Genomic DNA, 27,761 nt, shown 5'->3' with positions numbered 1-27,761 from the left:
AGACATTGCTAAAGTACAGAATTTTTTGGAGCCCGTGTTTACTATATCACTACATAGTATAAAACAAAGTCGCTTTCTCTGTTCCTATGTCCCTATGTATGCTTAAATCTTTAAAACTACGCAACGGATTTTGATGCGGGTTTTTTTCAATAGAGAGTGATTCAAGAGGAAGGTTTTAGTATATAATTTATTATGTTTTAGACAAAGCGGGCGAAGCCGCGGGCGGAAAGCTAGTTGTAACATAAAATAAAAACATATATTCCTCCGTAATTTTTTTATAGTTATATGTATAAGAACTTTTCAGTGATACTCTTTTAATTTTCTTGGAAATTGCCAAATGAAAAAAGTTAATGCATTGCTTGTTTTATTATCATACTAGCTGTTGCCCGCGACTTCGTCCGCGATTCGGTCGTTTTTCGTCATTCGTCGTTTAAAAAAAATACGTGACACTTTATTTTTGAATGTTCTTAATTTTCTCTTATAAAATTTAACTACATTAAAATTGAATACTCTGATAAGAAAATCTTAAAATCATCGAAAATCATAGACATCGAATATCTGAGAAAAACATGAATGAATGTAATTTAAATTCTACATTTCTTAGTAATTAAAATAATAATCTAAATTAAATGTAGATTAACAGTTTGAGCGCACCGTTATAGAATATGTACCTAAGTAATAAATTACGTTAGTTTACATAGTAACTTTACTAAAAACACGATGACTTTCTTTCGCGCTCGGTACCACAAACTAAGCATGTTTGTGGTACGTGGCCCGCGTCACTTTACCCCCCACGAGTTCCCCTCCGTTGCTATGCGAAAATACATTCGTCGCCCTACTGTAGGAAAAATTGTAATACTGTGGCCTGGGCGTTATAACACGCTCAGGGAATTCCTGAGTGCTGATAGACTTCCGTCTATCGGCATTTATACCAATTTTATATTAATATCACCATCTTGAGGAAAAGCTTCTAATGTCGATTTAAAACGCATATATACGGATTAACCTGATGAATTAACATGTTCTAAAATTGTGAAATGAGTTCAGTTTTAAATTCGAGAAATATTGATTTCTTGTATTCGATTATTCGTCGTAGTCGAATACAAAATATATTTAAAGAAACTTAGGTTGGCCTTCAGGCAAAAGGGATCCTATCAAATGATAAACTTGACCTTGTATCTTAAAAGTAAGAATGAAAGGAGCATCTGATAATTGTTGAGCACCAAAGGATCATTTAAAACGCAATACTATAAGAGCTAATATTGTCTAAGAACTGTTTAGATTGCACATGTTCCTCTAAAACTTAAAAGTAGTGATTTCAAAGGTTCCGGCGTATCTTCAAACGAAAGCCGACTCCTTACTCCACTTTAAAGCATTACAAAAAGAACATACTACGTTAATATCGCCTATACAGAAGATGATCTGTAGGTAATCAATTGTGAGGTTATAAGCAAACCCACTTTTATATTTGTCGGACCACACCACCGAATTTGTAGATTGATCTTCTATGTTTACCTCTAAGTCATTAAGACTATGTCGAAATCTGTCTGCAGTAAGACGGGCCTCTCGCTATTCGTCCGTTTCAAGAGACCAATAGTTTCAATTCTTAATCTTTCATTAAACAAACTTATTAATCGTTCTTGTCTCAAATAATGGTAATATTCGCGTCCCTACTCTAGTCATTGCTTATGCTCATGTTCATCTTCCAGAGATCGAATAATATTATGGTGCACCCTATTATTTGTCAAACGGTCTTCATATTGAGTAAAAGTTTCAGATTCTCGAGATAAAATATGACGATCGTGATCAGCTGTGAGACGTAATTCCCTCTCAGTGAGGGTTTCGGTCTCACGGGATAGTACAATATGCCATTTGCGATCAGCTGTAAGACGTTATACCCTCTCAGTGAAGGTTTCGGTCTCACAGGATAGTACATGCCGTTCGCGGTCAGCTGTGAGCCGCAATTCTCGTTGTGAAGCTGTTTCAGGTTCGGCATAACACATGTTGTTTTCGGTCAATAGTAAGCCTCTTATCTCTAACGATCCTTGAGAACTCTTATTTCTCATTTTCTTAACTTTGCTCGAATTTCGATATAAAGATTTTTTAGGTGGCACTGATGCGGGTGAATAAAAATTAAGTTAAAGCCTGATTCCCACGACATGTTTGCTTCACAAATCCGACCGCGCCACACCACACCACATGCCATGGGAATCGGCGCGCTTGTCGCTCGCCAGTGCTTGCCATACGCACACATGCCGTGGGAACGCTCAGTTCAAATCGCGACGGATGGCGACAAGCGCTTGTCGTCTGCCAATGCTTGTGAAGCAATACATATAATAAAATTGTGGAAAAGTGATGTCTGTACAATTAAAATATGTAGAAAAAAATTAGCAGGTGTTATTATTATCGAGAAATCGAGAGAAACCATTTTTTTCTCTTAAAAGCTCCCCCCCTCCCACTTCCCGAACTCCGATTGACCGTAATTTATTTTTCCTTACATTTTTATCATATCCTTTTCTAATGGGTTTCATCCTACTGCGATTTTTTTTTGTTTCAAAAATTATCTACCCTGGTGTATAGGTAAATTTTCCACATAAAATGTCCTTTAAATTATGTCGTATTATATTTTTAACCCCCGACGCAAAAAGACTGGTGTTATGTGTTTGACCGCTATGTATTTCTGTGTGTGTGTGTCTGTCTATGGCACCGTAGCTGGCTAACAGGTAAACCGAATTAGATGCGGTTTTTTTTGTTAGGCAGAATATTTTCCGACGCTGGTTCTCAGATAAAGTGTATCAAAATTGGTTCATCCACTTATTATACCTACATAGGGGTAAAAGTGGGAATGAAAAAAATGAAAGTTATAATTTATTTTTAAAGATCGTCGGGAAGTTTATGAAATTATTTATTCCTTTTTCTATACACTTTTCTTCGTCTAAACGGTTTAGTTACGTGCTCTCTCTCTCTTCAGCCTTTAGTTACGTGCGTGAGACAGGAAAGATCTAATTTGGATTTGTTGCTGGATTTGATAAAAACTGAGTATCGATTAAGCTGATCAGTGGCTACACCATAGATTATTAAAAACATCCGTTTAAGAAAGGAAGGAAATAGAATTTGCTCCTCTCCCCCCCCTGGTTCCTAAAAAATAATATGACATAATTTAAAAGAAATTTTACGTAGACGTACACGTACGTAGAATTAGTTAGGCATTTCTTTTTTGATTTTCGATATTATATACTAATCATAATTTTTAATTACATTATGTAGTAACTATTTGGTATAGGTTAGGCATTTCATTTCTTGATTTTCTTTAATAATTTGGTACGTAAGTTTTTTAGCTCAGTTTAGTAAGAAATTTTAATAACAATTCTTTTAATTATTTATGGTAAAGTCCGGTCGCGGAGCAGGAAGAATTTCGTACATTAACCTGTCACTGTCACTCCCTTGTAAAAATAATGTGTCTTGCTCGCACAGGTGCAATGACCGCCGTCCTTAGGGATTGTAAACCTTTAACCTGAGAGCGTAAGGTTTGTGTTTGCTTGATTGGTGTCAGGTGTTCAATTATGATTTTGTGAATTCAAAATTTATAAGAATAAACCTCAAACTCTTTATGTCCAATCAAAATCCGCCTAAGTCGAAATCGCGTGTTAGAATAACGTATTTCTGTAATATTGTACCTACATAGTAAATTATTTTTTGAAAAATAAGGTCATAAAGAAGTTTCACTTCTTATGTGTGTACACGCACACTTTTTTTTATATAATATATAGTTGTTATTGAAAAAGTTAAAATGTAACTAACTAATAAGTATTGTAAATGAATAGAGGACATTTATTTAATAAATTAGTAAAAAACATTTTCTCCTCCAAATATTTCATGTAAACTGCACTTCATTCAAAAATGTTTGTGACCACTGTCAGTAGGTAAAGAGGTCATTGTACGAAATTCTTTCTGCTTCGCGACCGGACTTTAGTACGTATTTACTCAATAATTGTATCTTAAGTAGTAATTCAGCATGGGTGTAGCCACGGTGGGGCTGGGTGGGGCGCTTACCCTGACTTTGATCTGGTATGTACTAATTGTGAAGGGGAGTGGGCGTGGGCGTGGGATTGGGACTGAACGTGGCATATGGCGTGGGAGTGCGAGTGGGCGCGGGAGTGGGAGCATGAAAATAAAAATGATTTTTTATTGTTGCCCCACCCTGAGCCCATGGTCATAGGTCCCATAATCACTATTCCACGCGAAAGAAGTCGCGGGGACAGCTAGTAGACAAATATAATCAGAAAGCTTTGAACTCCTAAGCTCAACCATAAAAGATAGACATTTATGATGTCGGGAGATATTTTTTATATAATATGGAGAACATTTCTTTCATACTTGATTTCTGTGTAGCTTTAACCATTAAGATACACGCATTAAGAACGCACACGCGACGAAAGCTTAAAAATGGAGTTGCTGCTCTGCTCACGAATATGAAAAATAATAGTTATTTAGGAAATATATTTCATGTGCAGAATTGACCTCTACAGATTTAATATAAGTAGGTATACATATATTTAGATTCCAATTTCCATGTAACGTTAAATTCGACTATACAATAACTAACAGACAACGCAGGTTACTCTCGTTTCCGTAAGTTGAGGCGGCTACATATTCGGTCCTAATAACATGACTTTTTGTGAACGAAACGACAGCGCGGTTTAATTCGATGGCAACACCATCAGAAAAAAGGAAATATTTTTAACTTTGAAAAAATATTATGATTTACACTATTATTAATACTATTTTAACATTAACACAAAATATAAGACTGTGAGTGTGTAAAAATAAATCCAGCTAGTTTCACATCACACTTATGTTTATAATTAGGAATACGACATGAAAATATATTAATTACCAAGCAATAATCATATAGATAAATACTGAACAAAAGTATTAATAGTCAAAGTATATTATTTTTTACTAACAACATGTAAATGATGAAGGAATAATAATTATCAACGAACTAACCTTTTTGTATTAGAGTCCCGCCTCGTGATCGAATTATTAAAACACGAAGATTTTTAAAAATGTAACCAATGAACACAATCAATATTAGATTAACTGTAATGGTGTCTAGTTTGACTTAAAATAATATACATCTACCCTCACTTTTAAAAATGTAGTATATTCACACGAATTATAAGCGCACCTTATAGGGAAGGGAAGATTTATTATGGGTTAAAGAGTTAAATAAATAACTAACATAATTATATTTAAATTATTAATTTGTAACATTGTGTTCAGTAGTGTTAACATGTAAATTGATTTGATTTTTACGAAATCTCATAGATGGCGCTGAATCAAATTTGTCTTTATAGTACTAAGATTCATTAAACAGTTTCTCTGCCTAAATTACGTAAATGACGTAGTTTTTATAGTGTAAAGCTAGATAATAGCATGGCTTACTCAAAAACAACATTTAAACATGAGTCTTTAGATTGTACGCTGTCGTAGTACACGGAATACGTAAGAAAAGTAAAGGTTCACAGCTCCTCCCCCGGAGGTGATAGCATGATTATATGTTTAAAAAAACCTCACTCGACCTGTTAGTAATATTCATGCAAAATTTGAAGTCAATCTATGCAGTACTTTTCGAGATTAGCTCGGACAAACATACAGACAAACAGACAAACAGACAAACAGACAAAAATTCTAAAAACTATATTTTTGGCTTCTATATCGATTATAGATCATGGAATATGTATTCTTTTAAAAAAATATTCAATGTACAGTTTTGACTTTCCTACGATTTTATTATATGTATAGATAGAAAATAACCCTAAAGACTAGTCTATAAGAATCAAAAATTAAAATTCGACCAGGCTTATTTGGCATGTATCAACAGTGAGACCCTTTTAGAACAGTGTTATTAAAGGGACAAGGAAGAAGTTTATTTAAGGGACCATCATTTATTTATTTAACACTTTATTGTGCAAGAAACAAAATACACATAAAAGTTACAAAAATAAGTTTATAAAAGCACAAAGGGCGGCCTTATCACTATGCAGTGTTCTCTGCCAGGCATTTATTAAATAATTGACAACACACGTTATTCTATTACCAAATTAGCCTTGTCCCGTTTCGACACATAAAAAACATACAGCAAAAATAAAATGCATGCTGCACAAAAACAACAAATATTATTTATACACATATATGTGTCTTACGTGGCTCCTCTTTCTGTGTCGTTGCCGGCGGGGCCACAGCTAATGCAAAAATACTTATATTAGGGCCGATTTTTCAATGCTTGGATAAAACTTATCGGTCCAATAAAGTATGTATTACACGATAATATTAAAATGTCACGTAAACTGTCAAATACGGGCAATTAGAATACGTTTTTAAAATGGTAGTTTTATACATTATTCGACGAATAAGTTTTAACCAAGGATTGAAAAATCAGCCCTTAGTCTTATAAATCCCAAAAAGTTCACGGTGAGTTTTGAAGGATATACTTATATAATAGCTTTTAAAATTAAACAATATATGATTCAAATTAAAGTTGAAGATGGCCTAATGTCCTACGTGTTTTAAGTCAGGAAGGTATCATTTCTACACCAAATTAATTCTTCTAAAAAACTCACCATCGAAGAAAAGAGGACCAAATCGATGGTATTTCCATTAAAAATATATTTAAAAAAAATAATTACAATATAGTAAAATAATGTTCATTGCGAAGGAAACCCTAAAAAATATTATTTAAATATTTTCTCGTTTCAAACTTAGATTTCCCTAGGAATCGAACCCAGCACCCCTTAGCTTAACAACCTTTTAGCTTAAAAATTGCTGACTTAACACCATATCAAAACGGCGACTGAACGATGTCACCATAAAAATAAACACATCTGACTTTTCATTCATCCCTCCTTAAAATAATACGATCCATGCCACTATTAAAACATTGAATTAAACACAAAAGCCACAAGGCACGTTTCCACTACGCAACATTTGACGCTAAAGATGTTCTACAATCTACGCACAACAGCGTGCGACGTTGCCAGTTCGTACGTATCGTTCCTAGAGGCTAGAAGTAATGCGACGTTGCCAGTTGGCAGGTATCGTTCCCAAAAAGTAACGCGACGTTGCCAGCTGACACGTATCGTTGCCAGCTGACGTGCGACGTTGCCAAACCGCACGTTTCTTTGACAGCCAGAGCGCGACGTTGCCAGCTTGTTTTAGTTTAGAGAGTCATCGTTACTTGAACGTCTAAATATGTTGTTGTTTACTTACATTTTCGGCGCGTGACAGCGCCGAATATTGCTAAGTGGAAACGCGGATAATTTAAAATGAAATATGAATGAAATATGAATTTTTAACATAAATATACCTTTATAAATATAAATTATAAAGAATAGAAAAAATTCGATCACGAGGCGGGACTCGAACCCGCATCCTTTCGCGCCAAACCGGGGCGGATGCCTAACCAATTTTTTTCTATTCTTTATAAATTTATATTTATAAAGCATTTGAATGCCGTAAAACCAAAAATATCAAATTCAATAAATATACCTTTTTAAACTTCATTGGACATCAATTACCTTATACTGTGTTACTTGAACCCTTTAAAATTATTAAGCCGTATTAAAAATAAAATATTAATAACATTACGATGATGACGTCATGTATGTGTGTCACAAGACACATTTGTTAAAGAACGTTAATAAAATGCATAAACATAAAAGTTTTAGAACGTTGCGAAAGTGTGAAGGTTATTGGACTGTCAAACTAAATATTTTTAGATCGATATATTTAAAAAAATATCTCAATAATATTAATCGATGTATGTATATGAATCGAAACATTATTACATCGAATATTTAAGAAGTTCTTTGTAATAAGTATTGATGATATAATCAATTTATTTCAAAAATTAAAAACCTCTCGACCCAACCTTTTTTTAACACAAACATATCTGTTTTCTTCTAAATAAATAATTATTAATATAGCACTCAACAAAAAAATTAATATAGGAAAAACAAATTTAAAATATCTTAAAAATTAAACCAACGACGTTATCTTGTCAACTCCAAACCCCTATCCCAGTCCAAAAATTTTTTCAATTATTTTTTCTAAATATTTTGTCCGTTTGACAGTCCACACCTCCGCACATGATGCATGCATACGTTAGAACTACACATATAGTCTTACGTGAAAAGTCCCGAACTGTGGGCATAGGCGGCGTCACGGCTGTAAGTATGTCATATTTAAAAAACAGACAAACACACACACACACAAAAATATTTGCGTATGAATATTTCTTGCACATTCTCACACACAAATACATTTTTATAAAAATAATCTATAATAAAGTTAATAATTGTAACACAAGAAAACAATACAAAACAATAATACAAATAAATAGATATAAAACACAAGTGTCAGAAGTGAAACTTCTTTGGCAAGATTGAAAGATACCAAAATCGTCGCCTTACTCCATGACGTGACTGTATTGCCATGATGCGACCTTGAAATTTTACTCTCAACGCGTCTAAAGAAGTTTCTCTTCGAAATAATAATTATACACAAAAAAAACGAAACGATACGTAAATTGACTCGACTACGGACAAAAAAGAATGTAGTAATACTATACGTTCGTCTATTCTACACGAAACGTTCGTCTAGTCTATTCTAAACTTCAAACTTACACTATAAAAATTGGTAGTACTCGTGTTTTTGTTATCTTTTTATTCTTAGTCATGTACTCTAAGGGCTGATTTTTCAATCCTTGGTTAAAACTTATTCATCGAATAACGTATTAAACTACCATTTCAAAAATGTATTCTAATTGTCCGTATATGACAGTTTACAGGTGACATTTTAAAATGTTCGTGTATTAATACTTTATTGAAAGAATAAATTTTAACCAAGGATTGAAAAATCGGCCCTAAAATAACTTGAAAATTAATCGTACGAATATACGATTGCCAAACAAAAAAAAATAACTTTAAAACAAAATAATCAAATTCAGCTTTCAACAGATTCTTTCAGATTTAATCTCGTTTTAAATTGAATTTGATATAATCTATATCCAATATGCACACAATTAAGTGACTTTTTTCATTTTATTTTAAATTTCTATCTTACAAACCCATCTGATATTGATTTTCTATATCTAATTTCTAAATTTTAAATATCATTTATATTACCCTAAATTTCGAATCGATTATAATTGCTTTCTTCTTTTCTGCAAAAATTTGAATTTCAAATTTCAAATTCAAATTACAAATTTCAAATTTCAAATTTCAAATTCAAATTTCAAACTCAAATTTCAAACTCAAAGGACAATGCCCACCTTCCATACATTTGAAAACCTGATAAAGAAAGTTTATGTATAGACCGCAAGTATAGCAGGAATACTGCGTGCTTGATTAGGGAATAATTCCCTGTTTTCACTTTTACCAGTTAAACGCCAGGAATTTTAAAAAATACGAATTACTACTTTGTAGGTTAGGAATTGTCGCGGGCAAATTATCAACACAAATAGCTATGGAAATATGTAGGCAGTACATATGTACCAAGTAGGTATTTAAAAGTTAATTAATTATATCATTCTACCTATTAATTACAGAGAGCTTTCACTCAGGCAAAATGTACCTATGCTGGTAGTGCCAATGAGTATGTAGGTTAGGTAATCACTACATTTTGTAAAGAACCTACCTAAAAACGAAAAAACGAAAACAAAACGAAAGAGACTGCGCCGATTCGAATATGACAGGCGGCTGTCAAACGTCAAAACAATCCGTTTCACTCTATCATCATCATAATTAAACGTAAACTGATAATGTTCGTATTATTTTTTACTTGACTTTAATAAATGTTCATAATATTTTACTATTTAGGTAAAAGAATTAAGTACTTAAAATATAACAAACAGTAATAAAACTAGTTAAAATAGTAAAAGTCAGTCTCCAGTCGTCACTCGCCAGCAAGTAAAACGGAACGTAGCAACTCTACAGATAACGTTCAAAAACCATAATTTCATTTTTTAAGAAGTTTGTACGAGTTTAGAAAAATAACAAAAATCTTTTTTTCCTACGTCTCTGATAAAAAAATGATAAGCGTAATGAGTTCACAATAAAATAAGCTAAATTTTAAGATTTGTTTCATTTCTATACATGTTCAGGTGAAAAATGGGCATTGTTCTTTCAAACTCAAAATTCAAATTTCAAATTCAAATTTCAAATTCAAATTTCAAATCAAATGTCAACTAACCGTGATGCGTGCCGCCCCTCTTGGCGTACATCTTCAGTTTGTCTCTGAGCGCACCGCGCTCGCTTTCCAACGAGTCGATGTCTTGTTGCAGATGGTCCATCGTCTCTTCGAACTCTTTCTCTTTTCTGTGAACGATTAATGAATCACTACTTAGTAAATAAATTTTTAAAAATTTTAAACATGTTTTCAACTTGGAAGGAGGTACAAAGCAAAGTCGCTACCCGCGTCTGCCTGTATGTGAAAAAAAAAGTGAAGTCCCATGTCCCCTAGTGGGGTAAGGGGAAGATGCATAATTAATACGTCTGTTTCACTGATCGATTTTCTTTAGGGACAAGTAGGTGATCAACCTTCTGTGTCCTGCCAGACAGAGACATTTTTTTTTTCGTCTCCACCGGGTCTACTGGTCCGATTTGAAAAAATTATTTCGGTGTTAGATAGCCCATTTATCGAAGAAGGCTATAGGCTGTATATCATCACGCTAAGACCAACAGGAGCTGAGCAATGCGGGTGAAACCTCGTAGCACAGCTAGTCAGTCAGTAAAAAGAATCAAAAATAATAAAAAAACCTAAGGTTCAAAATCCCCGTCAAAACTGTAAAATCATATCTCAAATAGGCAATTGGAAAAGAAACTTTATCACCATACAAATAAGGTCCAAACTAACCTCTTAAGCTGATTGTTGGCGTCTTCCCATTTCCTATGAAACTATTCAACTTTACGTTGACTCGATATGGGAAAAACAACCATCCATTGTATTTAAGATGCAAAATCCCAAAGTTGCTCCTTATGTTGCTATTGGAAATTCAGCCTTCATCATCATCATCATCATCAGCCCATATACGTTCCCACTGCTGGGACACGAGCCTCCTATGAGGGTACAGGCCATAATCCACCACGCTGGCCAAGTGCGGGTTGGCGGATGACACATGTCGTCGAACTTTTGATTCTTCGACATGTCGGTTTCCTCACGATGTTTTCCTTCACCGTTCGAGCAGTGGTGATGTTACAACATGCGCAGATAAATTGAAAAATCAATTTATTTCCTGCACGCTCGCCTGGTCTCGAACCCCGGACTTATCGATTCGAAGTCCGAGGTCTCACCACTGAGCCACCACTGCTCTATTCAGCCTTATTTTCTAGTAAATCAAGTACAAACTCCCAGAATCCCCAATCAAAGCATCCTTTATGATAACGTTTTTTTTTGAAAAAATGAACCTTATACCCGTACAAATAAGGTCAAAACTCACCTCTTAAGCTGATTGTTAGCGTCTTCCAATTTCCGCTGCAACTGTTCAGCCTTCAGCTCGGCATCTCTAGCGGCAGCTGTCAACTTTCTCTCGCCTAATTCTCTACGTATTTGCATCTCTGACAGTTCCTCTTGTTTCGCCTGAAAATTGTGTCAAAATAATGATATGATAAGCAAAAAAGAGCGTGTCAAAAGTGAAACTTCTTTGGCAAGATTCAGAGATACCGTAATCGTCGTGCTTGCGCCATGACGTGACGGTATTGCCATGACACGACCTTGACATTATACTCGCAACGTGCCTAAAGAAGTTTCACTTCAATAAACATAAATTTTTAATATTTTAGCAGTAAATTTATAGTTTAATTAATAGACGTGAATATTTATATCTAAGTAATTTAATATAATATTATAAGGCGTTCCTCACTATGATATATTATTTAAAAACTAGAATTTGCTACTTTATAAAATGGAATATATTTTTATAATGAACCCGAGTCTAAAAATATTTATTTCTTATAAAAAAAAATAACTACACTATTTTAAACGGATTTTTCTGAAGTAAATAAATAAACTAATACCTTCAGCGCTTTCCTAAGCTCCTTAATATCGGCTTCCTTATTCTCCAGTCGTATTGTGAGGGTTTTTGTTTCTTCCAATTGCTTCTTAACATGTTGCGCTCGTAACACGATAGGTGGCGTTGGCTGTGAGAGAAATATTCTTTATTTATCTATTTCTTTAATTAGGTTTTTTAGGGTTCCGTACCGAAAGGGTAAAACGGGACCCTATTACTAAGACTTCGATGTCTGTCTGTCTGTCTCCAGGCTGTATCTCATAAAGCGTGAGAGCTAGAAAGCTGAAATTTTCACAAATAATGTATTTCCGTTGCCGCTATAACAACAAATACTAAAAAACCGGCCTAGTGCGAGTCGGATTCGCGCACCGAGGGTTCCGTACAAACCTTGTTTCTTATGATTGCGTTGACATAGAAGTTTGATTTTGTTACAGCTTAAAGGTATTATAGACCTGAGTATTTGGTATGAATTTCAATTTAATACCTCTACGCGTTTATGAGGAAATGGGTAGTAAGTTTAAAATTATTAAAAAAAATATATTATGTGATGTAACTAAAAATTTATGGTTTTCGTAATTTTTCCTTTATCTATGCTATAAGACGTTGCTTCGTACCAAATTTCAAGATTCTGAGTTCACGGGAAGCACCCTGTAGGTTTTGATTCCCTTGCAAGTGTCGAAAATTTGCGGCTTAAACAGCTGTATCTTTTGATTGCGTTGGCTTAGAAGTTTGATTTTTATACAGCTTCAAGGGACAGTATACCTACCTGAGTAATTGATATAAATTTCAGCCTCATACCTCCACGCGTACCTGAGAAAAAGGGTCTTGACAGACGGACGGACGGACGGACGGACAGACGGACAACAAAGTGATCCTATAAGGGTTCCGTTTTTTCCTTTTGAGGTACGGAACCCTAAAAATTAAAAAAAAAAAATATTCAGGGTTATTAACATTGTCCACACTGGTCCACGCTGACCCACGCTGGCCCACGCTGACACACGCTGGCCCACGCTGGCCCACGCTCGCCACTCACCTTGTCCTGCGCCACGTTGGTGAGCGACATGACATCATACTCCTTATCCTGCGTGAAGGCGGCCAACTTGCCGACATCCGCCGACACCACGGACAGAGCGTGCTTAATTGTCTTCACTGGGCCATGATCGTCCTGGAATTTTATAAAAAAAAAATATAAATTACTAGCCAAATTTACTCAGGACTCTTTGAACAGCTATAAAAAATTTATAGAGAAAAAAATCTGACGAATAGGTTGCCTCTAGATTGATGAAAGTTTAAGGTTATATACTAATTTTCCAATTTCCACAGAAAAGGAGGCAGGTGGACAAGTATGTATTTTTGTATATGAAACATGCGTATATGTGGTGTGTGCGCGTGGTGTATGTGTGTATGAGCGTATGAGACTTGCATGTGTGTGTATATCACTCACTTGTTGATAAATCTTATCCGTAGCCGCCGTCCATATAGCAGCCAGTGCTGTGTGAGCTAGCGGTGCCCCATCAGCCCTCTCCCCGGCTGTCGCTGCGCAAGCACAAGCTGCTCGAGCAGCTAACGAAGCAGCGCGTGCACACCGCCATAGAGCTACCGCACTATCGCCGCGGAGACGCTCTACTAGCTGTGGATGATAAAAATCCATTCCCACGTAGTGAGGTATTATGTTTCTGTTTAATTAATCGACTAGCTGCGCTCCGCGGTTTCACCCGCATTGCTCCGCTCCTGTTGATCTTAGCGAGATGATATATAGCCTATAGCCTTCCTCGATAAATGGGCTATCTAACACCGAAAGAATTTTTCAAATCGGACCAGTAGTTCCCGAGATTAGCGCGTTCAAACAAACAAACACTTCTGTTCTCTTTCTTTATAATATTAGTATATATTTAAGTACACTAATACCCCGACTTACGCTACACCGTTTTACGCGGTTTTACTTGCTGACCGTCGGGCATCATACTATTGGAAGGTAAAGAGTCATTGGAACGTAATATGACACGAAAATTACCGTATTTGAAATGCAAACTAAATATTATCAAAGAATTTGCATGAAAAATGAAACTGGAAACTTTATATGAAAACATAGAAACCCGACTTATTGCATAAGTCCGGAGTACTATGTATATAAAAATTAAAATATATTTAATACTAGGTTTCCGCCCGCGGCTTCGCCCGCGCAGTCAAAGAAAAACCCGCATAGTTCCCGTTCCTGTGGGATTTCCGGGATTGCGTCATTTTCCCGGGATAAAAAGTAGCCTATGTCCTTTCTCGGGTATCAAAATATCTCCATACTAAAATTCATGAAAATTGGTTCAGTAGTTAAGATGTGATTGAGTAACAGACAGACAGACAGTTACTTTCGCATTTATAATATTGGTATGGATTACATAAACTATTACTATTTTAATATATTCGTATATGTACTCGCACTTCAACAATTTTTCTATAAATAAATGTCCCACAATCCATACCTGCAAGTCAATAGGCAGATTGTTCAGGTTCACTCCAGGCGGTAGTCGCCTCCTGACAGCTTTGAGCTGCTGCTGCAGCGACGAACAGCTCGACTGTATCGCTTCGTGCAGCTGGCCCAGTTCCAGCTGCCTTTCTGACGCCTGGAAACATTTAGTTGTAGGATATACATAGATATTTTGCACTTCAAATAAGATTATGATAGCCATATGTTTAATATTTTTTGTTTGTCTGCTTCATGATTGTATGGTAGAGAAATAAACTTACTTTTATTTTCTACTAGCTTTCCGCCCGCGGCTTCGCCCGCGTTTTCAAAGGAAAACCCACATAGTTCCCGTTCCCGTGGGATTTCTGGGATAACACCTATCCTATGTGTTAATCCAAGTTACCCTCTATATGTGTGCTAAATTTCATTGTAATCGGTTTAGTAGTCATTGCGTGAAAGAGTAACAAACACACACACAAACACATACACACACACATCCTCACAAACTTTTGCATTTATAATATTAGTAGGATTATGACGCAGCCATCAATTTAACACAATAAATCGTCTTTTAAGCAATAACGTTTATAACAAAACTGGTTTATGGCAAGATAAAATAAATTGTTTTTCTATATAAAAAGGATTTGTGCTATGGCTCTAATACATTCAAACATAATATATCGGTTTAGAGCGTAAAACTCTTTTCCTGTACGTGTATTCGACAATACGCGTCAACCGATTTTGACTTCAGGAAAATTAGAGACAGAAATTCCTGTAAAAAAAAATGTGTGCGTGTACCAGTGTACACACGTAAGAAGTGAAACTTCTTTATGACCTTGTTTTTCAAAAAATAATTTACTATATGCAACTTTACAGAAATATCGAATCAAGCGTGGTAGGGATAAGAAAAAGATGGCGCGTAACGGAAAAATGTAACGCGTAACGAAAAAATGTTACACTAATTTTTTTTCCAACCCCGATAAAGATGTTTCACTTCAATAAATACTAACCTGCAGTATCTGCGTGAGCGCGCTCGCGTCCGCGTGCAACGCGCGTGCTAGTGCATCGAGCGCACCGCACGACTGCACGACCACCTCGCGCGCCGCCCCCGCGCACACTGAGCTCATGCCGAGCGCCGCCCACATGGCCGACAGGTACGTCCAGCAGCGCTCGATGCCTGCGCATTTGAAAATGGAACGACTTTATGTATCGATAGCGACCGACGCCCGCACGACCACCTCGCGCGCCGCCCCCGCGCACACTGAGCTCATGCCGAGCGCCGCCCACATGGCCGACAGGTACGTCCAGCAGCGCTCGATGCCTGCGCATTTGAAAATGGAACGACTTTATGTATCGATAGCGACCGACGCCCGCACGACCACCTCGCGCGCCGCCCCCGCGCACACTGAGCTCATGCCGAGCGCCGCCCACATGGCCGACAGGTACGTCCAGCAGCGCTCGATGCCTGCGCATTTGAAAATGGAACGACTTTATGTATCGATAGCGACCGACGCCCGCACGACCACCTCGCGCGCCGCCCCCGCGCACACTGAGCTCATGCCGAGCGCCGCCCACATGGCCGACAGGTACGTCCAGCAGCGCTCGATGCCTGCGCATTTGAAAATGGAACGACTTTATGTATCGATAGCGACCGACGCCCGCACGACCACCTCGCGCGCCGCCCCCGCGCACACTGAGCTCATGCCGAGCGCCGCCCACATGGCCGACAGGTACGTCCAGCAGCGCTCGATGCCTGCGCATTTGAAAATGGAACGACTTTATGTATCGATAGCGACCGACGCCCGCACGACCACCTCGCGCGCCGCCCCCGCGCACACTGAGCTCATGCCGAGCGCCGCCCACATGGCCGACAGGTACGTCCAGCAGCGCTCGATGCCTGCGCATTTGAAAATGGAACGACTTTATGTATCGATAGCGACCGACGCCCGCACGACCACCTCGCGCGCCGCCCCCGCGCAGACTGAGCTCATGCCATTGAGTTACTAATTACTATGTACTATTTACTAGAGAGGGCATCGCTACTACACTCTTTGTAACACGAGTTAGAGACAAACGTCACAAACTCATCGCTTAATCTATGACTCACTAGCCGCCGCGCTTGTCGCACAGATTTTGTTCGTGGTGTCCCTCTTTATACGTAGTAATAATACCTCAATGGCTCATGCCAAATATTAAGTGAATGTACCACACTAAAATTTTATTTGTAAACGTTTTACTTTTTTATACATATGTATTTATAAAAAGTGTAAATCTTTGTATACAATTTTATGCAGATTTATAGAAATCCCTACTCCAAAGTCGCTCAGCTCCCCCACAATACCTCCCCCACTTAGCTCCGTCCGTGACGTCACCACTCACCGTCCAGCGAGCAGTTCTCGTCCAGCTCGTTCGTCTTCAGCAGGTGCGCGGCGGCGTCGAGCGCGCGCTCCTGTGCGGCCGCGTCCGGCAGCGCGGACGCTGCTCGGAGCAGCACCTCCGGCGTGCACGTCTCTAGCGCGCCGCTCCACATGCACACCATGCACTGGAGGCATAACGTAACATAATTACAAAAAATACGTGTGGCACTCGGTCACTGCCGCGGTAAAGCTATTGCATGCTATGCCTTCAAGCCACACCTCCGCCCGTCAGAGTGGGGAGCGTGAGGTTTTTTCGTTACGGAATTTCTTGATTCGTTCCCCGCGCTCAAGGCCTGCGATAGAAGCTATGCAATAGCTTAAAAATATTCCCCACTAGCTTTCCGCCAGCTTCGCCTAAAGAAAAACCCGTATAGTTCCCGTTCCCGTGGGTTTTCCGGGATGAAACCTATCCTATGTCTTTCCTCAGGTCTCAAGCTATCTGTGTACCAAGTTTGAAGAAAATCCATGCAGTATTTTTTGAGATCAGCCCGGACATACATACAGACAAACAGACAAAAATTCTAAAAAGTATATTTTTGGCTTCGATATCGATTGTAGATCACGCCCCAAGTATTCTTTTAAAAAAATATTCAATTTACAGTTTTGACTTTCCTACGATTTTATTATATGTATATTGTATATAGATTATTGGAACGAAGTTCCCTAACGCGCGTTACGAAAGGGGACTAGACGGAAAAATTAAGACGAAATGTTGTAACGACACTTTTTGCTATAGTTGTAAGCTGTGCGGCACGCGTATGTTTTCTGTCTGTCTCTCTCTCTCTCTTTCTCGTAGAACTTCTACTTCTCGACAATTTTTGAGCGTTATTTTGATTCTTGTTTTATAAAGTACGTCAATTATATTAAATATCACTGTAAAGGTGACAACAGCGCTGACAAAATGCTCATCATTAATCTGTACACTATATTTCTACAAACCCAATAAATAGTTTTTAGTTTAATTTCTCTTAGAAACTTCAGTGCGAACTATCTAGAACTATAAAGGCTATAGCACACCCCGGACACTCCATACAAAATTATCGTTTTGACAGTCACACTGTAGAGACTGCAAATGTGTGTGTTAACGCTTTATGGTTTTCACATTTGTGACTAGCGTAAAAAAATTCGCGTTTTTCTGATGAAATACATCCGTAAACAGCACAATATCTAACCATTTTCTACGAAAAACGATAATCACAAATCCAAAATAATAAAATTACTTCAAGTCAATTTGATTAATGTTGTCAATCTTCGTTGCGTATCGTCCTTGCAGAAAAATGCGGGCCATTTATAGCATGATCGTGCGGGGTGAGGTAAGTGTTTAATTTAGGCGGGAGGCGGAGAGTGTCCGTTCTGTAGCGTTTAGCTACTATTATGTATTCTGTGGGTATAGTTAAACAAATAAACTATACCTGTATCATCATTAGCTGATATTCGAGTTGACAACGGAAGCTATATTGCACGGCCGTGTGCGTCTTCGTTATAGCCTCTCTGTCCCACACGTTGACCGCTGGGAATCTGTACAGAAACATTATTATTCGAGAATATTTTAAGTACAATAAAAAAATAAATAAAAATAAAATAAAATTTATTAGCAACTTCAAATATAACATTAAAATATTGCTCCGCCTTCTGAACTAGGTAATTACCTGTATCTCAGAAGGCAGTGCCTTCCCTTACAAATTCCATATTACATTATATTTGGCAAGTTAACAATATGGGGGTCTTCAAGCGTAGAGTGAACAGGTACCTTCTAGGGAAGCGCGTTCCATCTTAGACCACATCTCAGCTTAACATCAGGCGAGATTGTGGTTAAGCGCATCCCTATTCCCAATAAAAAAAAAATGTTGTGTGGTTTTATGAAACCACGGTAAAAGTGAAACTTTATCGTACGGTTCCGAACACTGCTTTATCTACTCGGCAGCCGACCGTCACGCGACATGCGCTACACAGACCAAAAAGTTTGAGACGATGTAATAAAAGTTTCACTTTAAAAAGTAGTAACTTTTGATTTAATATTTTAGTGGATGAATAGATGTCACTATTTTCTGTGAGAACATGCTTAGCTGTCGAATACAATAAAATGCCGCCTTCCTTTGAATTTTGGCGCATTCGTACGGATCGTGCCATGGTGCTCAGACGTTTTTTATACAACGTTCTTTTTATATTTTTTTTCTTTAGTTTAGACATAGACACATATCTAATGTTCTTTCATTAATTAGTCTAAAACTCACCTTTCCCTAATTTGTCCTAAAATGATTTCGGCTTTAGCGTTGAGACGTTGCAGAAGCAGTATGAACAAGATGGCGTCATGGTCACCTGAAAGGCATTTCACATCATCATTCTGCGAGCACACGTTTTTGTTTTAAATAAATTTTTAAAATTAAAAAAAATATTTATTTCTTTTAGGAAAAATCAAAATTTCATTTACAATATTTTTTCTTTACATGTCCAAAACATACTCCTAAAATTATTGGAAAAACTCAGTAAGCATTCAATATAACTATAGTTATTTATTTATGACATGAAGTTTTAAAGCAGAAGTTTTTTCCAATGTGGAAGAAAAGACAGGTATAATAAAAGGTCATCCTAGCGCCATAATTTTTTCTCCTAATCCTGCTTTAAGACGCCATAGAAGGTTTTCTTTCTTCAATCCCACTTTAAAACGTTTTTCCTTCCTTCATTAAACTTCCGGAGTCTTCTAAAGTTGTTCTAACGCGAAGCCGTGAGCAAAAGCTAGTCAAAATCTATTTTTATTATAGTTTTACTTACCACAACTCCTGTTTTCCACAAATTCGCGGGAAAAAGCTAGTAAATCTATTTTTGTAGTGAAACTTCTTTAGGCGCGTTGAGAGTAAAATTTCAAGGTCGCATCAAGGCAATACTGTTGTCATGGAGTAAGGCAACGAATTTGGTATCTTTGAATCTTGCCAAAGAAGTTTCACTTCCGACACATGTGCTCATCCATTTAAAATATCATTCTACTCACCACCGCTGGTCATAAAGTGGTCCGGGAGACACGCAGCTAACATAGTAGCCCTGGCCTTGGCCTGGTTCAGTTCCAGGGCTCGTAACTGCAGGTCTATCGACCTGGTGGAAGCCCTGGACTGCTGGACGAGGGTGCCCAGCTCTACTGGTGGGGAAGACCTGGAGACAGGCTCTGGGGTCGACTCTTGTTCTGAAGGCGCTGGGGAGCCTGGAAAATCGTTTTATCGTGAAACTTTAACCCGTACAATTGTGAATTTTAAGACTTAAATTTGGTTTAAGTAAGGTTTACGGTAATTGTGCAAGTAATTATCTTAAAGTACCTTAAAAGTGACAATGAGTCTCACACCATTGCTTTGATTTTGTCAATAACTACTTAACCTTATATTGAAAATTCTACCTTATAAAACCATACCATACTACTTATAAAATCACACTATTTCTAAATTACAGTTTTACATTTAAACACCTTGCATTTTATTTTGACTTATTCCCGAGTCAAAAAGTTAATAAACCATAAAAATACGCTCATAAATATAAAAATTCACCTTGTTTAGAGTCCAACTGTTTGTTCAATTCGTTGTACTGTTCAGTCATTTTCTGCACCAATTCCCTGAACTTGACGATCGTCGTGTCTCGATCCATTATTGTTTCTAAGGCGGCTTCTCGCTCGCGGACCGCCTTAAAATTTAATGTAAAACTGTTTTAAAACTTAGTTGTAACGAGCCATAAAAGTTTTCGATACAGCTGTGGTGCTCAAAAAAACAACATATTTATTATTTGGCGATTATCTCTTTAATTAACTTGTATGCTACTAAAATTATAACAATAATATACACAAATAGATTTAAATTTCAATTACATGATTGTATGGTAAAAAAGAGAGAGAAATCCTGGGAAAAAAGACCATTTATTATCTCTGAAGAAAAAAAGACCTGGTTAAATCCTACTAATATTATAAATGCGAAAGTTTATGAGGATGGATGGATGGATGTTTGTTATTCTTTCACGTAAAAACTACTAAACCGATTATAATGAAAATCTGTATGTACGAAGCTGAAGACCCAGAAAAAGACATAGGCTACTTTTTATCCCGGAAATCCATAAGGCGGCGGGCGGAAATTTAGTCATGAATGAATGTATGTTTTTAAAAATAATCTAAATAAGAAATAGATAATTACCTCCCTGGTAGCAGCATGGGCCATTTCCAATTCCTCGCGCAGATCCATCTCCAACTCTCTATTCGATTCGACCAATTGTTCATGGATCTCTTGCAGCGCTTCTAATTCTTGCACGTCTTGTTTCAGTTGTTCTACCTGAAGAGAAAACATAAAAATTCAGTAAATAAAGAGAAAACAAATAAAATTCAGCTTGAAGTAAAATATGGTATTGAATACAATTATTATATGTCATTACAAGCAGTTACAAATTACAATAGTCCAGTCATTTTCCATGGGTTTATATGAAAGCATTTTGAATCTTCAAAATATACAAAACAAATAATTTACCACCGATTTAACCACATTAAATATCGCCAAATATTCCACCAACCTGGTCTTCTAACGCCATCTTTTTCTCAGCAAGCTGTTCCACCATCTCCTCAGCCCCCAGGGCCGCGTCCACTTGCTCCCGAAGGTCAGCCACTTGGGCCTCAAGTTCCTCCACCCTGGCTGATAGCTTCTCTTTCGTCCTGCTTAGTTCCGCTATTTCAGATTTGTACTGGTCTAGATCCTGGAATTTTTGTCAAAAACTTTTATAGTAGAGAGGAAAAATATTTTTGCTGTTATTTTATATTTATTATTATTTATTTGTACACTATAATGTGGAGTTTAATGTGAAAATATTTTTATTCTTTAGTTTGACGAAGAAAAAATCTTTTACTGTTATCTTAGAGTAGAAAAGATCTTAATCCTGAAATTTTTGTAGGAGAATAATTTTATTGATTTTATTACCCCTAGAAAAAAAGGGAAGCTGCCTTCTTGATAAACGAAAATTGTTCATAAAAACACTTAAAAAAATTAATAGATAAAAAATATAATAACGCAAAATGTGTCAATTTAATAAATAATATTGAAATCTAAGAAATACTGAAATCTTGACTCATTTTGGACTTTACAAAGGGCTTATAAAATTGTATTTCACGCAATAAAGAAACAAAATGTTATTTTTAAACACCACTACTCATTCTAGAGATTAATTCAAAACAAAAAACAATGTACAATGAACTAATGATATTTTATTATACAAAATATGGCTCTACCTACCATAAACATACACCAGCGACTATCTGCTGAAAAACCTCAATCTTATAAGTTAAAACATATTGAATATGACATGTTCATAGAATCATATATGGTGCAAAATCAACAAATGAGAATGTTGCATGTGTAACATCAACATGGATTATGTGTAAGCGCTCTTTCTGTATGTGATATGCGTTTAATATGTGAATTGCGTATAATTTTTTTTTTGTGTGTATTTCCATAGTAAACGTATTTTTTATGCGTAGCAGCCTTTGTGTTTATGTGAGAGCTTTGCAACCTGCACGAAGTTGTATCTGTATACACTATAACTTGCACATCTATTTGTTGTTGCGTATCTATGTATTTGTGCTCATGTGTATATGTAAGTGCGTGTGCGTGTGTATGCACAACACCCTGCCTATTGTATTTGTTTATGTGATACGTCTATTTCTATTTGTGCGAACGTACTCGCTGCACATGCGTACGAGTGTGCGTGTGTACTTCACCATGCGCTATTTGTGCCCACCTACTTGTACATGTGTTTATTTATGTGTGTTTTTTTTTTACTCTAGATGGGGAAGCGCTTGACCACAATCTCGCCTGATGAAAAGCTAAGATGCGGTCTAAGGTGGTACGCGCTTCCCTAGCAGGTACCGGTTCACTCTTCACTGGAAGACCCCCATATTGTACTCGTCGGGGAACACAGATTCAGGAAGCGCGTTCCAGTCCCAGATGTCCCAGATGAAGAAAATGCGTGTGTTTTAATGTGTGTGCCCTATCAACTGTGTATGTGTGTGTGTGTGTCTCACCTTCTGCATCTTCTGCATGGCGTGTTTATCGTGCGCGGAGAGATCTCTCAACCTCACGAGCGTCTCGCGCATGCGCACGTTCTGCTGCTGCAGCTGGCGCACCTCGTAGCCGGTGGCGCCGTCGCCCGCTGCGTACGGGTGCTCTGGTCAGCGGGACGTGGATTATGGACGCATGCTCGCCCCCTTGGGTTGTTTGTTTGTCTATGGTCGGTGGTCTTTGGTCGATTGTCGAACCAATGTTCGGGTCTTATATCGATTATGGTATGTTTGTTTGTCTCTTGTCTATGGTCTAGTCACTAGTGTCTTAGGTCGATTGTCGATTGTCTTTTGGTCAGTGGTAGCGTTGCTTGTTAGTCTCTTGTTCTTGTCTTTTGTCGATTGTCTTATGTCGATGGTCTATTGTCGATTGTTGATAGTCGATTGTCTTTTGTCGATTGTGTTTTGTCTTCAAAAACTACTGGATTACAGTGTTGTCTGTGCTATGTATTTTATTATTAAGGAGATTATTTAGAACATTCGACTCTTTTGTTTGTTTCTGTCATGTCATTGAGTCAATTAAGATCCCTATTATATCAAAAAGAAAAATTATGTCCTATTCTAGGCGAATGACGAAAAAATTAATTAATCATTTAATGAAAAAAGTAATCAGCCAATAAGCAGAATAAATATTTTAAAGGGAAAGTTACAGAAATTTCTGTAAGTAGGTATATTTCCACGTCACGGTCAGTTTTATAAATACTGTGTTTATCTCATCGTCAGTCAAGGGAGCATGTTGACAGAAACACAAAACAACATGCAACAAATAATAAAACAGATGAATAAATATAATATTGTTTCAAATGAGTCAAATACCAAAACTTTAAATTAAAATATACTTACTTACTTTAAACTCTACTTTAAAATAATATTAAAAACAGCTTTCAGTGAGGACTCAGTTGAAACAAATGAACAAAAAGTGAAATATATATACACGTATAAAATATAAAAGAAACAGCGCAAATACAGTCAAATGGTATTGAAAATAAAATGCGAAATAAAACATACTAAATGCGATTATTTTAATGGTATATTGCTATAAATACTATTATTAACTTGCTCATTCTATTATTCACGCCTCATAAGCGAAGCGTTGAGGTGGGTACTACTGTCACTTCGCGCAAAACATCTGATTTTTCAAACTTAAAATGTCTTTATGTGTCATACATTGCACTTGTAAGATAATACATACACACACATATTAAGAAAAAACACTATTTTTAACGTTCATGATATTTTTGATGTCATTTTTGTTATTTAAACTAGTTAAAAAACAGTTTAAAAAAGTTCTGTCTTGGACGTCCGTGTGTCTGTATGTGCGGATCCTTTTTCTTGTTAACACGATAGCGACCGAAATACTTTACTAATCGAGTCTTTTTTTTTCTCTTACGCTTGAGTATGCTCAGGAATAGAACCCTTTCATTTTTCAGGGTCTGATTCGATGTGGTTTAATTGTTATTAAATAAACAAAAATAATAATTAAGTAATAAATATTTATTAAAAAAAAATTATGAGGCGTGCACTTTTGGATTTTCCAAATTATTTAATAAATACTTTTAAAAAAATACTATAAATTCTAACCTCTATTGGCTATATCTGCGCTTGATATAGTTAGTCACACACACATTGACACACAGACACACATACGTACACTTTTTAACTGTGCGAACAGTTCTATAATGCGAAAATAAATACATATATAAGAAAGCTATTTAGGATAATATGTAAAATACTAATATTAAAAAAAAAATATGAAAAAATTGTTTGAAATACCTCAAAAGGCTTCCTTACCCCGAACCCCTTCTGCATATTTTATAAGTAATTTCATGTACTAGTTCAGTTCAATTTCAGTTATAAGTAAATATTTTTATTTGGTGATTAATTCTACCACTCTTATCCCTGCCCTATTCTAAACTATTTTGTAATTTTCTGTGGAAAAATTGAAAATTCTAAAATCAAGAAGATCTTTTTGTAACATAATACATGCAACCTTAAACTTCAAACTTATCATACCTAACGAAACTACCTAACCTACTAACCTAATCAAAAATAGCTTAAAAAAAATAGTGGTGTCTCCAGGGTTGCTTTCTCCAGTTTCCTCCGGCGCTGTTACATCCTAAAATGTAACCTTCTTTTTCTTACTCTCTTATTTCTTTCTTTCTTTTTAATATGTAACCTATCTCTAGGCTCTAGCATGCGACAATCCTACCGAGCTATCCAACCTATCCAACCTATCTCTAGGATACCTGTCATCCCTGTCATAACCTACCCGCAAAAGCAAACCTATCCTGATACCTATCCTACCTAAACACCCGACCTATCCTCCCTATCGAACTATCCAAGCTAGCAGACCTATCCTCCCCAAAGCCCCAACACTCACGTATATTGCCACCAGCCTCCATCTCGGCCCTCATTAGCTGCAGATCCAGGGTCGCTTCTTCCAGCTTCTCCCTGCACTGTTCTAACTCCATTTGTAGTGCTTCAGCTCTTTCTTCGGCCATTTCTTTATCGAGCGCCGCCATTTCGGCTGCTTCTTGTAACTCGGCTGTTTCGTCGTTGTGTTGTTCTAGCGCTTCTTGTAGTTCACGGATCTGGTAAAAGAAAGAAAATATATTTGTTATATAAAAATGAATCGCAAAATGTGTTGGTAAGCGCATAACTCGAAAACGGCTGAACCGATTTCGATAATTCTTTTTTTATTATATTCCTTGAAGTACGAGGATGGTTTTTATGTAGAGAAAACGTAAATATATACCACGGGCGAAGCCGGGGCGGACCGCTAGTTTGTTATAAATTTATAAAGAATAGAAATAATTCGATCACGATGCGGGACTCGAACCCGCATCCTTTCGCGCCGATCCGGGGTGGATGCCTGACCAACTCAGCCACTCGTGACCCGCCAGAGCGATCGAATTTTTTATATTCTTTATAAATTTATATTTATAAAGCATTTGAATGCCGTAAAACCAAAAAATATCAAATTCAATTTATTTGTTGCCAATTGTTTATTGACCATAATGTACGGATCATTTGTCAAGCCAAGCACACGTGTCAGAAGTGAAACTTCTTTGGCAAGATTCAGAGATACTAAAATCGTCGCTTTACTCCATGACGTGACTCCATAACGTAACGGTTAACCTATAAAATAAGGTAAAATAGCCAAAAATACCTCTTGTTTCGCCCTCTGCAAGTCCCTCTGCAGCTGCGACTGGGACTCCATGATTTTCGTCTTGAACTCATTGGCTTGTTCCAGCTGTAACCTGACTCGCTCCAGGTGCTATGAACTTTGCCTAATTTTTGGGTAAAAATAAGGTAAATTTGCCAAAAATACCTCTTGCTTCGCCCTCTGCAAGTCCCTCTGCAGCTGCGCTTGAGATTCCATGATTTTCGTCTTGAACTCATTAGCTTGTTCCAACTGTAACCTGACTCGCTCTAATTCGCGCAGCTTCTCGCGATCTTCCGAACGACGGACCTTCAGCGTTTCTAGTTTCTCTTTGAGATCTTCGACTTCGGATTTGAGGTTGGTTATCTGGAATACGAGAATTAGTTAGATATTCAAGTGAAATTCAAATTTTTTAAATTCGTAACAAAAATTGAATGAAATGAAATGAAATGAAATGAAAATAAGTTTATTATGGACACAAAAAAAAAGATACAATTTAGTTAAAAAAAAGGAACTAAAAAGATATACGTATGCCATAATTAGGCCAACCACTCAGTGTGTTATCACTGATTTTCAGTGGCCGCCTTAGGATGTCTTATTGACAGTAGATGTATTTCCGTTCAGACTAAGGTATCCAACAATATGCAAGTATAAATATAATTGAATCGATATATATACTTTATAAATATAATAAGTAAATGAATAATATATAATATATTGTGTATTAAATTAAATTTGTGCACATTTAATATACATAGATAAAAGGCAGCAATATAATGAAATATAATGAATGAAATAAAGGCCTATTAAGTGACCACAAAAATTTAACAAAATTAAGTCCTGTCGTCCACGTGATACACTTGCTCTCGACAATAAGTATTGCAAGACTTATTAGAGACCATACGTTTTATTTTAAACGAGCCTACATAATTATGTGTATTGCGTAGAAACAATCAAAACTATATACGCGAAGCGCTTACGTCGAGCGACAACGACATGCGCTGCGATAAAAATTTATCTTGCAGAGCGGCAACGTCGTGACGGCCGCTTGACATTTGTTTGTTTTTATGAGCAGCAACGTCGCGTCAGCCGCGCGATATGCGATTGTTGTTCAAAGTGGCAATGTCACGCCGATTACTCATCATGTGATGGACGTGCGGAGCGGCAACGTCGCGTAAGACGCTCTGCATTCGTACGTGGTGCAAAGTCGCAACGTTACAACAGCCACTCGACATGCGTTCGTCGCGCGTTAAGTAATATATTTGCTAACGATTGATCATTCGATTTTTCTGGAATATTTTTCAGCCTATAAGTATATCTGTATTTTTTTGCAATTTCTATGAATAATACAACACCATACCTCTTGCTGCGCCTGCAAATTGGCCAGTTTCTCTTCAGCCACCGTGGTGTTCGTCTGCGGCGACGTGATGCTCTGTCCCGGCGTGAACTGCGGCGTAAGTGTTTCCACGAAGCCGGTCTGTGGATATAGCGGCGAATTTAGTGCGAAATATAATGCAAAATTACTTTAACAAGGAAATAAATAGAAAATCTATTGACAGACGTAACTTTTGATTTAA

General features: G+C 37.0%; 1 protein-coding gene across 1 annotated transcript in view; it reads right to left on the bottom strand.

The window, feature by feature from the left end:
• Nucleotides 1–27,761, bottom strand: part of DCTN1-p150 (dynactin subunit 1) — a 46,614-nt gene that overhangs the window by 7,064 nt on the left and 11,789 nt on the right. Inside the window, exons 7-25 of the mRNA XM_090118033.1 lie at nucleotides 27,545–27,661; nucleotides 26,353–26,550; nucleotides 25,402–25,612; nucleotides 22,986–23,128; nucleotides 21,485–21,664; nucleotides 21,115–21,249; nucleotides 20,482–20,614; nucleotides 19,938–20,144; nucleotides 19,183–19,267; nucleotides 18,361–18,466; nucleotides 16,911–17,073; nucleotides 15,542–15,708; nucleotides 14,548–14,688; nucleotides 13,515–13,700; nucleotides 13,104–13,235; nucleotides 12,078–12,200; nucleotides 11,501–11,640; nucleotides 10,255–10,379; nucleotides 8,191–8,229 (exon numbers count right to left, since the gene is read on the bottom strand). Of these exons, the coding sequence (XP_089974159.1) occupies nucleotides 8,191–8,229; nucleotides 10,255–10,379; nucleotides 11,501–11,640; nucleotides 12,078–12,200; nucleotides 13,104–13,235; nucleotides 13,515–13,700; nucleotides 14,548–14,688; nucleotides 15,542–15,708; nucleotides 16,911–17,073; nucleotides 18,361–18,466; nucleotides 19,183–19,267; nucleotides 19,938–20,144; nucleotides 20,482–20,614; nucleotides 21,115–21,249; nucleotides 21,485–21,664; nucleotides 22,986–23,128; nucleotides 25,402–25,612; nucleotides 26,353–26,550; nucleotides 27,545–27,661 (2,731 nt within the window). The remainder of the gene's footprint in view (nucleotides 1–8,190; nucleotides 8,230–10,254; nucleotides 10,380–11,500; nucleotides 11,641–12,077; nucleotides 12,201–13,103; nucleotides 13,236–13,514; nucleotides 13,701–14,547; nucleotides 14,689–15,541; nucleotides 15,709–16,910; nucleotides 17,074–18,360; nucleotides 18,467–19,182; nucleotides 19,268–19,937; nucleotides 20,145–20,481; nucleotides 20,615–21,114; nucleotides 21,250–21,484; nucleotides 21,665–22,985; nucleotides 23,129–25,401; nucleotides 25,613–26,352; nucleotides 26,551–27,544; nucleotides 27,662–27,761) is intronic.

This window comes from Colias eurytheme, chromosome 29, assembly GCF_061535395.1.
Source record: "Colias eurytheme isolate Ceu_HAF_F1 chromosome 29, ilColEury1 Martin Lab GWU primary, whole genome shotgun sequence".
NCBI lineage: Eukaryota > Metazoa > Arthropoda > Insecta > Lepidoptera > Pieridae > Colias > Colias eurytheme.
The sequence above is the reverse complement of the archived record's forward strand: the minus strand, read 5'-3'. Positions and strand labels throughout refer to the sequence as shown.